At 36.8% G+C, this 16,073-nt stretch overlaps 2 protein-coding genes and 1 long non-coding RNA gene across 3 annotated transcripts in view; 1 reads left to right on the top strand and 2 right to left on the bottom strand.

Annotated features, from left to right (window-relative positions):
• LOC134806460 (uncharacterized) overlaps positions 1-16,073 on the bottom strand; it is a 157,205-nt gene that overhangs the window by 68,238 nt on the left and 72,894 nt on the right. The window lies entirely within an intron of this gene.
• Positions 11-16,073, top strand: part of LOC134806449 (eukaryotic translation initiation factor 5B) — a 74,215-nt gene continuing 58,152 nt past the window's right edge. The window contains exons 1-7 of the mRNA XM_063779730.1: positions 11-259; positions 337-399; positions 1,375-1,535; positions 3,545-4,674; positions 5,329-5,481; positions 6,318-6,452; positions 6,994-7,212. Of these exons, the coding sequence (XP_063635800.1) occupies positions 213-259; positions 337-399; positions 1,375-1,535; positions 3,545-4,674; positions 5,329-5,481; positions 6,318-6,452; positions 6,994-7,212 (1,908 nt within the window). The 5' untranslated portion in view covers positions 11-212. The remainder of the gene's footprint in view (positions 260-336; positions 400-1,374; positions 1,536-3,544; positions 4,675-5,328; positions 5,482-6,317; positions 6,453-6,993; positions 7,213-16,073) is intronic.
• Positions 10,535-15,707, bottom strand: LOC134806646 (uncharacterized). Its single transcript, XM_063779974.1, has 4 exons — positions 15,669-15,707; positions 14,293-14,451; positions 14,003-14,152; positions 10,535-10,702 (listed from the first exon to the last, which is right to left on the bottom strand). Exons 1-4 carry the CDS (start codon positions 15,705-15,707, stop codon positions 10,535-10,537), a joined length of 516 nt encoding a protein of 171 aa, XP_063636044.1.

Below are 16,073 nucleotides of genomic sequence, written 5' to 3'. Positions count from 1 at the left end.
ACCATTTTTTTTAAATATGTCAAACCAAAAATTGACGTGAATGGAGGACGTGTGTCTGTGAATACCTACTGAGTACGACGGCAAAGTCGTTTTAATTCGGCTACTTAAAATTAGTGCATTGATTACGTTTCACATGATAGAATTTACCAAAACCAAGCAATCAAAACCCTATATAAAAGACATTGTGACTTAATAACAGTGCAAATATCGCAATGGGTAAAGCTAAGAAGGGAAAGAAACTGCAGAATGCCGAGGACGGGTAATTTTCCCTGCATATATTTTATTTGCCACTACGAGGCACATTCATACAGATTAATAATTAAATAATCTTTTCAGCGACAGCGACGTGGAAACCACTAACATCGAGAGCGTGAAACCTTCGCAAACTAAAGGAAAGAAGTAAGTTATTTTTAGGTTAAGTACTTTCAAAAATCTGACCAGCTGGTGGTCGCATGGAATATTATGACGTGAGACTGCACATTCGCATGTAATTTATGAATTGTACGGCACTTTATAGAACTGTATTTTTGAGTATGAAATTATGACTATGTGGCACTGGTATTTATTTACTTAAATATTGTATGTACACAATATTGTGTAAGTAAAGAAACAGTCAGTTACTCATACACTGTTCATAATTGTTTAAAAACCTTACCTAGCTATGTATGGTCTCACTTACAAATTGACCATGATTTCTCAATACTATAGTTCGTTTTTTTAGCATTAGAAATAAGGTAAACAATCTTGATGTGTCTTTTTATTGAAAATCACGTTTTAAAAATAAGTCACGGCAAATATGTAACAATAATAAATCTAATACGATCATTTGTATTCTTCTGCTTTCATAAGTAATAGTTACTGATTTTTAAAAAGCGTTTTTCAATTAAAAGACATGTCAAGATTGCTTACCTTCTTTCAAGTTCTTTCTAATGCTAAAAAAACGAACTATAAGCTTGTAGAAGTATTAAAGCAATTATTTAAACTGTCTTTAAGCCTGCAATGTTATGCAGTGTATAAAATTATATCCTCTAATCACCCAGATGCCTATAAAAAAATCCCTCCATTTTGAATCTTTATTTTAATATTGCCGTTGACTTGGCAAGTTTTGCGGTCCTCTGTGCCTAGAGGAAATACAAATCCAACAATTATTTTTCATTAACAAAATTATGAAAGCTAACAAATAATAATTTAATATTAAATATGCCACAAATCAACATTTTAGGGGTCATTCTCCAGATTTGTGACTGTCTAAACTCCATCAAATCATATTATGTATGAGATGTTTGAAGGAGTTGAGGCTGCCCACAGTCATATAATTTTAGAACAATCCTTGGCCTGTGTATTATTTTTATTGATTCAACCAATTTATTGCAGAATTGCAGTAGATTCTGATGAGAGTGAGGATGAAAAGCCTAAAGCTAAATCAAAGCACAAGAAGTCGGTAGATGAAGATGTCAAGGAAGTCACAAAGAATATTAAAAATGTTTCAATATCTAAGAAGTCTCAAAAGAAGAAGGCTGAAGCAAGCAGTGAAGGTATGGATTACTACAATAACTAATTTACTTCGACTCTAAAATTATAGTTTGGTAAAATTAAAAATTAAGTTATAGGGTAATTCGCCAGTAACTGGCCACCCTAAACTAAAATGAATTCTATTCACCTATGAACAGAATTCATTTTAGAATAAGGTGACTAGTTATTGAAGGCTGGCCAGTCATTGAAACCTTATACTAAAATGAATTCTGTTTATAGGTGAATAGAATCCATTTTTAGTTTAGGGTGGCCAGTTATTGGCCGGTGGCCAGTTACTGGCGAATTACCCTACTAGTCTGGCCACAAAATTAATGAATTCGCACTTACATAGTTATGTATGTTCCATAGTTTCTAAAACCTTAACTTCATATAATTCACTTAAACTGATTCTAGTTGCTGTTATTTATTTATTTAAACTTTATTGCACAAAATAAAATAAAAATGTACAAATGGCGGACTGTTATGTGTTCTATTGAAAATAAACTTATTCTTATACCAGGATTTAAAAAAACTTACTTATAATGTTGGCTTACCTACATTAAAACCCCATAAATTATTTTGCTAACACGGAAAACACAGATTTAAATAAATATCACAAATGAACATTAAATAGCCACTTTTTGACTAGTACCTACAACAGGCAGAGTAGTGACAGATTGCAAGTGAATTTTAATTGTTTTCTTTACAAAACATATGTAACTATTTACACTTTTTTTTTTAAACTTGTGTTGAAACGACCAGTGAAACTGTGTTGAAACGGAAACGTCGGTAAATAAAGGTAATAAAATAAATTCGCGATAGATCCGTCTATAAATGCGAGTTAATTTCACTTTAGCACTAATATGAAACTTATATGAAAATTAATTGATCAATACAAAATGGTTACTAATAAGACACAAAGTTAATAAATTAATTAGCTTATACTTAAAGTACAAACACCCATGTCACTAGCTTTACGACAATAATCTGAGTGTCGGCTTGTCTTGATGTTTGGCACATATACAATAAGGAAATGCATATTTGGCACCGTCACATAATTATCGCCAGTGTTTATTTGTAGTGTAAATAGCCAACATGTCTATGGGTAAATTTATATTATGTTTATATTATGCATGTTTATTGTTTGGTTAACCTCAAAAGTTTCTGAATTGATATGATGGTACATAGATGTCTATGTGATAACATGATACAATCAGTGACAGTATCCGTCTCTTTCAATTATATGGTGTTAAAAAGTGACAGGTGATTTATCATGTGGATAACTGTTTATCATATATACCCTGATCATGTAGCACTTGTCATTTTGAGAGTTAAATATCTGGGAGACCGAGCTTTGCGAGCTTTGCTCGGAAAACATAAAAACTCAAAAATGCGCGTTTGCCCAGAGATCAGACCTAGGTAGATCGATTTATCGCCCTCAAAACTCCCATATAGCAAATTTCATCGAAATTGTTAGAGCCGTTTCAGAAATCCCCGAAATATATATATATAAAAAGTGCAAAATAAAATACAAGTGCTTCGATATACACGCATCAGCTCTAAGAGCTGCTAGTGTATCAAATAAAATAAAAATAATAATAAAAAATAATAATAAATAAATAAATAAACAATAATTGCTAGTTTAAAGGTATTAGATATATCTACAACCTGTCATAATATTTTTTGCATACTTTGGGCAAAGTGGAAGACAAAAACTAGGAAGGTGTTGTCTATCACCATTGGATCCGAATAATTGCCCAGGAGAGAGTGTGTGTGTGTGTAATGAAGTATTGAACCATTCAGTGATTTTTGAGGCTGGTTGTACACTTCTTAATTATTATTTTTATTAATTACACGTAAATTTGAAATATAGTCTGTCAATCCATTTCCGTCAGTAGAAAAAGTGGCAAATTTAAAAAATGCAGGCGCGAAGGGTAATCGTCCCACAGAAAATTTGAATTATGCGCCTTTTGCTACTGACAAACTTGTTTGACGGGCTATAAATATAATATTTTATTTTGCTTTTGAACAGACGAGTCTGATGATGAACCGCTACCAAAATCAGGCAAAGGAAAGAAGGCAGCGGATAAAAGTGCTTTCTCCTTCTTGGAAATAGAGGATTCGGCTGAGTCGTTACCCGATGCTGCTATTTCTTCCGAAGATGAAAAATCTCAAAAACCACAGAAAAAGGCTCAAGAAAAAAAAGAACCCGCCGGCAAGAAAGGTAAAAAAGCCAAAAGGAAGAAGGATGATAGTGATGATGACTTAGAAAAGGTACTTGCTGAACTAGAAATGGAGTATGCTGGAGTCAAGAAGGAACCTACACCACCCACTGAAGGAGAAAAACCGGTTGAGCCTGTTGAAGAGAAACCTAAATCCAAGAAAAAGGGTCAAAAAGAGGAAACCAAAGTAGAACCTGAAGAAGAAAACGAAGGCAGTGATAATGAACTTGATGTGACAATCAAGACGGCTGCCCAGAAAAAGAAGGAAAAAAAAGAAAGGGAAAAGCAGAAAAAATTAGAAGCCAAGAAAAAGGAACATGAAGGCAAGAAAGAAGAGCCTAAAGTGGAAGTTAAAGATGAAAAGAAGGAAGAAGTTAAGACTGAGGAACCAGCTAAGGCACCATCTGAAGAAAAAGAAGGTGGAGACACACCTGCTACAGAAGGTAAAAAGAAGAAGAAAGGTAAAGGCAAAGAAGAAAAAGAGGAAAAAGATGACAAAGGTAAAAAAGGTCCTGCTAAAAAAACTATTGCTGCTATGCAGGAAGCTCTTAAGAAAATTAAAGAAGAGGAGGAACGCTTAAAGAAAGAAGAAGAGGAAAGGATAAAACAGGAGGAGGAACGTGAGCAGCAAAGACTTGAAGCTATTAGATTAGAAAAAGAGCGCAAAGAAAGGAAAAAACAGAAGGAAAAGGATCGCAAAGAGCGTCTTAAAGCCGAAGGGAAGCTGCTAACACCTAAACAGAAGGCAGAGAAAGCCAGAGCTCAAGCTATGCTGGAGTCTCTGAAAGCACAGGGTATTGAAGTAGGTGGGTCTGAGAAGAAACCACCAAGGCCTGGCACGAGGGTCAAACCTACGAAGCTCAAGAGTCAGATGTCGCAGGATACTCCGTCGACGCCACAGGAGGAGAAGAAAGTTGAATTGGAGATTGTAGATAAAAAGGTGAGGCATTTATTTATATAGTCTATACTCTGTACTTTAAAGATTATTGTTTAGTGGAAAATAATGGATTTATAATATAGTATTTGACTGTATTTAAAACAATTTATTTTACACCATGCATAAAGCACCAGAAGATCAATAAAGAAACGTAGACAGCAGTTACTTTTAGGCACAATTTCTATTTTTAAACCCGTATAAAACTATAAAGAGTAGGTAATTTGATTGTGACGTTACATGCTAGTATTTTATATATAATTCCATTAGTAGCAAAATAGATTTGACAGTTCGAAAAACAAAACTATTTTGACTACTAGTCAAATACCCTATTATGATGCTTAGGCCTTTGATATACTCGTATTTCCTTTTAAAATCAAATGTCTTGCGTGATCCAGGGGGCATCACATTGGAAATAAGCAATCTAGACAAATTGACCCATTTTAGAATGTAAATATTTGCCCTGCTTATTGGTAATAAAAAAAGGTAGCAGTTCCCAGTTTCGCGTGCGAACCAGTCTTAAACTGCAGTATCTTACAGTCAGTGTCTATAGTAGCGGACAGAACTAGATAGTTTTAATGCGTAGTATAGATGCCGACTGTACTAAATTAGGATTTTTTTACATTAATCCGTTTAACATTTAACAAACTTGATTTTTAGGAGGAACCTAAAAAACAGGAAAAGAAAGAAGAAGAGGAAGGCATCAAAGACTCATGGGATGCGGAGTCCTCCGAAGAGGAACCGGAGCCGGAACCGCAGCCCGAGCCCGCCAAGCCTGCCCCCGCCCCTGCTAAGGAAAAAACACCCGCCAAGGTCTGTGGAGTGTATATGTAGAGTAAAATCAACTATGTACACAGTATCATGGTGACTATAGTTTGTAGATTTCTAATAGGCCCCAACGGCTAATCCTTTGTCTATTTTTAAGTAAAACCGCACGTGCTACTTACCTGCAAAAAAGGGTCTTAATTATTCTATTTGGCGCGGGCTAGTCCAACGCTCAAAAAACCAGTGTAGGTGCGCTCTCCGATAACGCGCCTTTGTTACGCATCTCGATGACACATTTTAGACTGGTTCTGTAACCTGAGTGCCGGCGAGTTGAATGGACCACATACATCCTAACAAAATATTTATCCATTAGTTCATTTTGAATCTTAATGCAATTTCCATAGGAGTTGTAATGTTTAAAGGCATTAAAGACGCATGGGACGCGGAGTCCTCCGAAAAAAGGAGCCGGAGCCCGAACCCGCCGAGCGCCGAGTGAAGTGTAGAGTCATATGTAGAGCAAAATCAACTACACAGTAACGTATTATGGTATTCAACAGTAACTACACAAATTGTCTACAAGAAATTGTAGAAAATTATCGAGGGCGTAACTGTCACATTTTTGACGTAAAATGCTTAAACGTTGCAACAATTTAGTATGGAAATGTCGCACTATAGGTAGGCTGACTGAAGTAACATGACTTACATGACAAATACGAACGTTTCTGAGATAATATACGATGGCAATGGATTATCACTACTATAAGACGGTCGTCACATCGGATCCGCAAGCCTCCTGTGCGAGCATCGCTATACACGTCTATACTGCGTAGCACTGTATCATTTCATTTTGAATGACTTTTTTTTATTTACTTGTTTCTTTTTAGAGAGTGGAAGAAGATGACAGCTCGTCCGAGGAAGAAGATAGTTCAGACGAAGACTCCAGCTCTGATGAGGATTCTGATGATGAAGGGATGACCGATGCCCAGAAAAAGAGAGAGCTTATCTTGAAGAGATTAGAGGTAAGATGAAATTAATAGAATAGTGTTATGTAATAAAGATATTTTTTGTTGAAATTAACATTTTCGGGCAAAATGGAATGTTCACTGACTCGAGCGAGAAATAAGCTAGCGTCTTTTAGGATCACTGATCCGATCGCTCTAACCGACTGAGCTAACATAACCTGCTCGACCTGTGATAATCTTTTCATCACTTTCTGCTTTGTTAAGAGTATACCAACCTTACTTAATGACACTGAAATCCTTACTTAATGACACTGACAATATTTCCAAGAAGTTTCAAATCCTTTGAAACTTCCTTTCCTGTGGTATCCTTTAGTGTGGTATTCTTCTATTTCCATTTTATGAGTAAGTTGATCAAAATGCCTTGTTTATATTCCATTGAGACATTATTATTTAAATATGTTTAACTTAAGCCAGGGTTCTTCAGACTTTTTGACCTGTGTGCCACGGCTTCTATTTCACGGGCTGTAGTTTGAAGACCTCCTGACAATTTAAAAATAAAATGTTCACGTCACTAACTAATTCTCTTAAATACCCCCAGAAACGCAAAGAAGAGAACGAGTTAAACAAACAGAATAACCCTCTCCGCGCGGCCGTCGTCTGCGTACTCGGCCACGTCGACACCGGAAAAACGAAAATTCTGGACAAACTTCGTCGGACCAACGTCCAAGACGGCGAAGCTGGGGGCATCACACAACAGATAGGCGCTACTAATGTGCCTATTGAGAATATTAAGGAGCAAACGAAACATGTTAAAGGGGTGAGTAGATACTTAGACAGTGAGCAATCATAGTATTAGGTTATTGGAAAAACGAAAATTCTGGACAAACTGCATAGAACTGACGTACAAGATGGCGAAGCTGGCGGCATCACACAACAGATAGGCGCTACTAATGTGCCTATTGAGAATATTAAGGAGCAAACGAAACATGTTAAAGGGGTGAGTAGATACTTAGATAGTGAGCAATCATAGTATTAGGTTATTGGAAAAACGAAAATTCTGGACAAACTGCATAGAGCTGACGTCCAAGACGGCGAAGCTGGGGCATCACACAACAGATAGGCGCTACTAATGTTCCTATTGAAAATATTAAGGAGAAAACTAAACATGTTAAAGGGGTGAGTAGATAGTCGGCAATCATAGTAAAACCGGGCAAGTGCGAGTCGGACTCGCGCACGAAGGGTTCCGTACCATAATGCAAAAAACGGCAAAGAAAAAAACGGTCACCCATCCAAGTACTGACCCCGCCCGACGTTGCTTAACTTCGGTCAAAAATCACGTTTGTTGTATGGGAGCCCCACTTAAATCTTTATTTTATTCTGTTTTTAGTACTTATTTGTTGTTATAGAAATACATCATCTGTGAAAATTTCAATTGTCTAGCTATCATGGTTCGTGAGATACAGCCTGGTGACAGACGGACGGACGGACAGCGGAGTCTTAGTAATAGGGTCCCGTTTTACCCTTTGGGTACGGAACCCTAATTAGGTTATTGGAAAGACCAAAATTCTGGACAAACTGCATAGAGCTGACGTACAAGATGGCGAAGCTGGGGGCATCACACAACAGATAGGCGCTACTAATGTTCCTATTGAAAATATTAAGGAGCAAACGAAACATGTTAAAGGGGTGAGTAGATCGTCAGCAATCATAGTATTAGCGGGGGGGTGTCACTACGCAGTTTAGGTACATTTGGCCGGCGCGCCGCCCGGGCCGGCAGGTGTATGGCGGTGGGCTGCCGCTCGACCGCACGATAGTCGTGTCACGTGGCGCTCGCGCAAAGAAGATTCACCGTTCGTGCGCGGTTATAAGTTTCAATTTTGTTGCAGGCGGCGAGTATAGGTATAATTTTATACCTAAATCTGACTTTTGTGAAGGAGTGAATTTTCTGTACGGTAGTACTATTAGTTATTCTGTGGTATTAGGTTATTGGAACGAAAATTCTGGACAAACTGCATAGAACTGACTTACAAGATGGCGAAGCTGGGGGCATCACACAACAGATAGGCGCTACTAATGTGCCTATTAAGGCTCACTTGCACCATTCTACTAACCCGGGGTTAACTAAATGGAGAGATTGGATAGACAGCTAAAATCTGCATCATTAAACCTATGGAAAACAATTGGACAAGTGCGAGTCTGACTCGCCCACCGAGTTCCGTACTCTTTAGTATTTGTTGTTATAGCGGCAACAGAAATACATCATCTGTGAAATTTTCAACTGTCTAGATAGGACTTCACGGTTCATGATAGAGCCTGGTGACAGACAGACGGACATTGGGAGTCTTAGTAATAGGGTCCCGTTTTTACCCTTTGGGTACGGAACCCTAATAAAAATGATTGGCATGGATGGTATTAAAAAAAATGTGATTGGTTAGCTCAAATTGTTAAAATAAAATATCCTGTTTTGATAGTGCATTGTTATGCTCAATGTTAGAAATGATTCGGGTAATTTACCCTCATTATTACTGATATTGAGACTATTATTGAAATAATTCTGTACAAGGACCTAAACGTTAAGCAGGTATAAGTATATCATGTTGTTTGTACAGTCACCTGCAATAATATGTTACACAACGAAGGCCGCAAAAATATCTGACACGATTTTATTTGTATTTCCATAAGAGCGTGTCACATATTTTTGCGGCCTTCAAAGAGTAACATATTTTTGCAGGTGACTGTACAAGGATCTATATTTTTAGAGGCCAAGAAAAGTCTGCAGCGATTTTGATAGCCCACGCAGTGCAAATGTTACTTATACGTCATACCATAATTTCATAGAAGTTTGACGTTTAAAATAACACTTTCACTGCGTGGGCTATCAAAATCTCTGCAGACTTTTCTTGGTCTAACTCTACCTACACAGTATACTACACAGTAATAGGAGAGAAATTTTGGGACACTTTTTTTTCCTATGTCGAAAGTGCTCGTGATTCTGAGTGGTACAGATGGGAAAAAGGAGTTTTTAGTTTTGAAAGACAAAACTACAAATTATATTGCATAGTACTGTTTAATATAACTAAAAAATACAATGTTATGGGTGCTCTGAGCATTGACAATTGACATATATCTAAAGACTGGCGCTAAGAATGGTGCTAGTTCAGCGGTGTCACTCACGAATTCGAGCCAATGGTGCAGTCTAACGCAACTAGTTGCAACCAATCGCGCGCGTGATGCGAACTCATCAACCAATCGCGTTGTGGCGTTAGACTGCTGGCTCGGATTCGTCTGCGTGACACCGCTGTACTGGCCCCATTCTTATTGCCCATCAGGGCCCCGTCCTTAGATATTTTGACATAATGGCTTTGAGTAATGTTGAAACGCAAGTGCTGGGAGCTTAAGGCCCCGGCATATGTGTCGTGAGGATGCGGTGCTGTGATTGGCTAAATATCAACCGATATTAGGTGCGGCTCGATACAGTGCAAATATGTGTTTTGTGTAGTGGAAATAAGGTCTAAATTAAAATAAACTTAAAATTAAGTGAAGCGGCGTGAACACAATAGAGTGTATATTCATGCTTACGTGTCTTATAATGTAAACAAACAAACGTCAAATCCATATAAAATGTAGACATCGTAATGTCAGATGTTTTTGAGGTGATCCGTTCGTTATTATTGCGATTATTGATGAAAATCTTATTAAAAATTATATTTTTCAGTGGTTATTTGGTTGATTATACTTTGTGAGTTTCTTTAAGTATACAACAACATTATAAGTGATGATTATTGAGTAATTCCAGAGAAAAAAAAAGACTAGAGAAAAAAGAAAGACAAGAAAAAAAAAAGAAAAACAGAAAATAAAAGAGAGAAAAGTTTGATAATGTCTTCGAGAAGTGTTTACATTTTAGTTTACATGATAGGAAAAGGATGAATATACTTTAGAAATAACACAATAATTCCAAAACTTTAAATAAAATGCCTCAAATCTATAAAATGAAAATACAGATGTCAATCACAATGAAAAAATCAACGATGATGATGATGATGAACTATGTGCATATTTACAATTTATAGATTGTAATAATGTGGTACGACCCACGTTTAAAAAAAAGGGAAATATATATTAACATTTAAAATGCCCAGTTATTTAATTCTAGGATTTTGTTTGAACAAAACAAATACGTCTACAGTGGCCATGGTTTCCTTGTTCTGGTTCTGCAATAATGTGAATTCCACTTTGCACTTTTCGAAGGGCCACACGTTAGGAAAGTCCTGTGCGGGCACTGTGATGTTCATCATCCTGTGTATGCCCTGAAATAGTTATTTACGATACAAGTGCGGAAAAGAGGAAATTCGAAACGAGTGGCGAATTACCTATTCGCACGTGTATCGTACAACGTTTTACAGTACATATGGCCCTTTAACTTTTGACATTCGCACGAAAAGTGCTATTTTACGCACTAGTGCGGGAAAATAGGACCATGTGTACTGTGAAATATTAAATCATTACGTATTTGGTCCAGTTTTTATTTTGGGGTAGTCTTTTTAATCGTCAGAATTCGATACAATTTGGTGGATAGGTATACATACATATACCTACAGCAAAGAATAACTAATAATACTACCGTACAGAAAATTCACTCCCTCACAAAAGTCAGATTTAGGTATAAAATTATACCTATACTCGCCGCCTGCAACAAAATTGAAACTTATAACCGCGCACGAACCGTGAATCTTCTTTGCGCGAGCGCCACGAGACACGACTGTCGTGCGGTCGAGCGGCAGCCCACTGCCATACGCCTGCCCTACCCGGGAGGCCGCCGGCCAAATGTACCTAAACTGCGTAGTGACACCCCCCTGCCTACAGTGTGGAAATAATGGGCCACGGACGGAAAGTACCTTAAAGCCTTAAGTTAGCTCATTTTACTTAAAGGACACATTCTTTTATTATTAAAAAGAAACAAAACTGCATTCAAAGATAAAATTCGCTTGCCTCGCCCGGGAATCGAACCGACGTAAAACTCAAAAAAACTCAAAACTCAAAATACCGGGTGTGGCCTGTAATATGAGCAAAAAATTAAACTGTAGGCTGTACTCCTCATACTGACTAACATTTGTTCAGCGACTTTTAAAAATAACTTGTGGTTTGATTTTTAATACACTTTAAAGTTTATTCTAAGACGCAATGTATTGCGAATTTTGTTATGTTTAAGACGTGACAAGCAACGTCAATCACAATGATATGGCGTGGCGATGGCGTCCATTGAAGACAATATTTATTTTGTATGAAAAATAGGGAGTCTAAATACTGCATAATTTTTAAAAGTTGTTGAACAAAAGTGTCACTGTTTGAGGAGTACAATCTATGTTTTAATTATTTGCTCGTGTTACAGGCCACACCCGGTATACTTTATTCATGTAGGCCTAGCAACAAGCTCTTATGAATCGTAATTAATCTTAATCTAATTATCAGAGCAATTTATTGATGTTAATATTATTCCATAATAACATTGGATTATTATACAGATCAAATTTAACACTAAGAATTTCACAAAAGGATCGTCAAACATAAAAAAAATATAAAAAATACTTAGTCTAAATGTCAAAAATAACATAACAACATAATAAATAAATAATCATTTCGAATAACAATTAATCCCACGTTGTATTATCATTCATGTAGTCTTGTGTGGTATAATAAGCTTTAGAAATGAGTTTACGCTTTACATAATTCTTAAATTTATTAATAGATAATTCAGTAATATGGTTAGGAAGTTTATTATAAAATCTTACACAATTACCCATGAATTATTTTTTAATTTTATGGAGCCGAGTGAAGGGCACTGCGAGCTTATGTTTATTTCTAGTATTAATATTATGAATTTCACAATTTTTCCTAAAATTTACAATATTTTTATGTACATACAGAATATTCTCATAAATGTATTGACAGTGCACTGTCATTATGTCAATTTCCTTAAATTTATCTCTAAGTGAGTCTCTATGGTTCATTTTGTATATTGCTCGAATAGCCCTCTTCTGCAGAACAAAAATGGTATTTTCTCAAACATGCAATGAAATATTGATGCTATGTTCCTTATAATAGGCTGCGAAGTATGACGTTTCAGGTGCGGCTAGGACAAAAGGTCGTTAATGGAATTTCATACACATCTTGCAGGCCTAGGCCGGCAAAGTCCTCTTTTTTAATTTTCATTTCACAGATATTTGTGACACAGCATCGTGTCATTCATCCATTAAAAAAAAACTAGAGGCAGTATTTGCTTTATGGTTCGTAACGACACTCTGCCACTATGCCTATAATAAAAAAAAAAAACAATGTTTGCTATAATTTGCAGTTTTATTTGTATAAAATCAACATGAGTTTAATAAATAATACATTCTATAATTTTAAATTATAAATTTAACTACACAAATAATTAACATTTAAAATATTTCCTCTAAACGTTAGCGGTAAAAAGGTCTACTCAAACACGCGTAGTTATATTTTTTAAATTGTTATGGAGGTAAAGTTGAAAAATATTCATTCTGTTTTATTGGATTTATGGTGTGTTGTTGATTTTTTGACTTTAATATGAGTTCCGACGAAATAATGAAATTAATATTAATTGTAATCGTAGGTGTTGGAATTGGCAGCGTAAGCAGAATTGATTTTAATAACTTGCTGCCTCTGCCGCCAAGTCAAAGACGAAGTTAGTATATGGTTGTTTATGGCAATTTTATTATTTGAGAAACTAAGAAAAATGGCTTACAGTTTATTAGAAACAGTTTTGTGGCATATTGTAAATGAATGTAACTACAAATTCGTCAACACTGTGGAAATTATACTTATTTACTCCATGCATAAAGCAACGATGTATGTGAAACATGATATCAACATGAAAGACTATGTAAACTTATGTGAAAACGACAGTCAGACGGATACAAGGCGAAAAAATCAAAGATACATGAAAATATACGGGTAGTAAAAATACACGACTCGTGTAAAACATACGCGTGATAATGATATAGGTACGTGTTGGTTATATTTTGGGTGTAGTTTACTTTTAGTTTTTTCTATAAATAAAACTTGGGTTTCGTGGATTTTTTATTTTATTTATTTCATTGCATGTTTGAGAAAAGCACTATACATACCTCGGCGGGAAATGGGGTTGCCCGCGCTCAGACCTATCCGGCCTCGCTTCGCTCGGCCGTCTATATGTCTTCGGCCGGCAACCCCTTTCGTCCCGGCCTCTGTAGTAATGTACTATTATCTCTGAAGCACCACCCCACCGTAAAATACCATATGCCATAATGCTATAGTAAAATTCAAAAATACTTAATATTCTATTTTATGGATATTTTGTACGATGGGTGAGTGTAAACCTAATTTTTCTTGGAGAAATATTAACATTAACATGAACTGTATCGACTAGTGGAATAAATAAAATAGCGAGTATTATTTTTATTTTTGGTCGGTTCAATTCCCGGACGAGACTAAGCGAATTTAAAAAAATCTGTAAAACGTCGTGATGCGCGCTTAAGCAAAGTGCGACAGCAATGAATTTTCGTACATATTTGCCGGACTAGGCCGGAAAAATAACTATTACTAACCGGTGGTAAAGGACACGGCATGCCTATCATTTGAAACGCCTTGCCGAGGTAAGGGTCCTTGTTGATGGACTCGCATATCTTTTCAAATTTCATTTCTACGAAGCTACGTTTGTACTCGTTGTGCAGAAACTCGAAGAAAATCAAGTGCAACTGCAAATAAATAAGAAATAATGGCGTTATTCAAAAACGCGTTAGGTACTGGCCTGAATTATAGTCTGTACAATTGAAGTTAAGCTCCTTTCACGATCAGATTTTTAAAGTCGGAACGCTTGTCCTCTATCTTTACTTACTGACACATTGTTGCCAAACTCCATCTTGGTGGTTCCCTCCATGTTGACGTAATATGCGCTTTTCCTGCCGTATCTCCTCACTTTGAGGGTTCCGTTCGGGTATATGTATTTCTCATTGATGTGCGTCACCGTCGCTCGCTCAGGGATCACCTGTAGACTCTGAATAATACAAATCGTCTTAACATACAGTACGTAAACCTACGACAAACATCAATATACATATGACATGCTTTTAAGTAGGTATAATTCGTTTTTGAGCATTAGAAAAAGAATACGCGATCTCGACGTGTTTTTTCAGTGCAGTCAAGCATGAGTCGCACTTAATTACTTAGTTTTTGATCCGACCCCTACGGGTTTTTTAAAGACATTTCATCCAAGTTCCATATAAAAAGATACACTGTTAAAAGTTGGGTAATGTACGGAACCCTTGATCTACTTAGGTAAGGCCCATTCTAAGTATTTTAATGCTGTCTGTGTACTGTCATATTTTTATTAAAATGAATAGTATAAATTTAAGCTTTTAAAACTCATTAAAGGTATGATTTAAACTTACTATGACATGTGTCCAGTATAACGTGAAAAAAACTGCAGTTAGTAACAAACATTTGAACTCGTACATGTTTCAAAGAACACTGAACATTACAAAATTGTGTTTTTGCGAGCGGATGTCATCATTTTGTCCCTGTTGTTCATTTAAAATATTTAAATTGCAGAACTTTTGCACAATGATTATGCGATAATATCATGTTTATTATTGAAAGTCTAAAGCAATTACCGGGTTGCATTAAAAAAATGCTTCTACGCCAGCTAAAATAACTATACATATTACTAATATTGTAAATTCGAAAGTAACTGTCTGTCTCTCCTCTTCACACTTTAACCGCTAAAACGATTTACATGATATTTGGTATGGAGATAGTTTGACTTCCGGGGAAGGACATAGGATAGTTTTTATTTTCCTTTTTTTTCAGATTAGAAATTTTATAATCTCAAAAGTATTGATAACTTTTTCCTCCAAAATTAAATCTGAGTAACTATGCACTGAATTATAGTGTCCTTAACATATTATTGTACAGTCGCCATCAGATATATCGGAGCGGCCGAGGTGCTCATAAATATCTGGACACGCACTCTAACGCCTTGACAATAGAGGCGTGTTCATATATTTGTGAGCACCGTGGCCGCTCCGATATATCTGATGGCGAGTGTACCGCAATATTAGATATCACCACTTGGGGAGCCACTGCATCCTGCCTTCGAACTACGGCTCTGGCTCTGGTTTACTCAACGGCTGAGTACTGCGCCCCAGTATGGATGAACAGTGCACATACCTCAGCCGTTGACACGCAACTAAACCAAACACTCCGACTAATTACCGGATGCTTAAAGCCTACGCCATCCCACTGGCTCCCCATTCTGGGCAACATAGCTCCTGCACACCTCCGTAGGAACAATAGCCTTCACCGAGAAGCCATCAAAACGCTCAGGTGCTCTAACCTTCCCATCCACCGAGACCTCAACGAGATGACTAATCAAAGGCTGAAGTCCAGAAACCCTCCTGCTCTACAGATGCCCAATCAACAAACCACTTGGAGTTTGGTGGAGGCGTGGCAAGCAGAATGGGAGCACCATATGGACCAAATAAGCCCTCTCGTCCATCTCACACCTCAAACACCTCCTATCGGCTTCAAAGAGCCCCGCCGCGTATGGTCCGCCCTTAATCGCTTCAGAACCGGAATTGGTAACTGTGCACACCACTGGCACAAATGGGGTTGGAGCGC

Source organism: Cydia splendana, chromosome 3 (assembly GCF_910591565.1).
Source record: "Cydia splendana chromosome 3, ilCydSple1.2, whole genome shotgun sequence".
Taxonomy (NCBI): domain Eukaryota; kingdom Metazoa; phylum Arthropoda; class Insecta; order Lepidoptera; family Tortricidae; genus Cydia; species Cydia splendana.
This window is presented reverse-complemented; position numbering and strand designations above follow the sequence as displayed.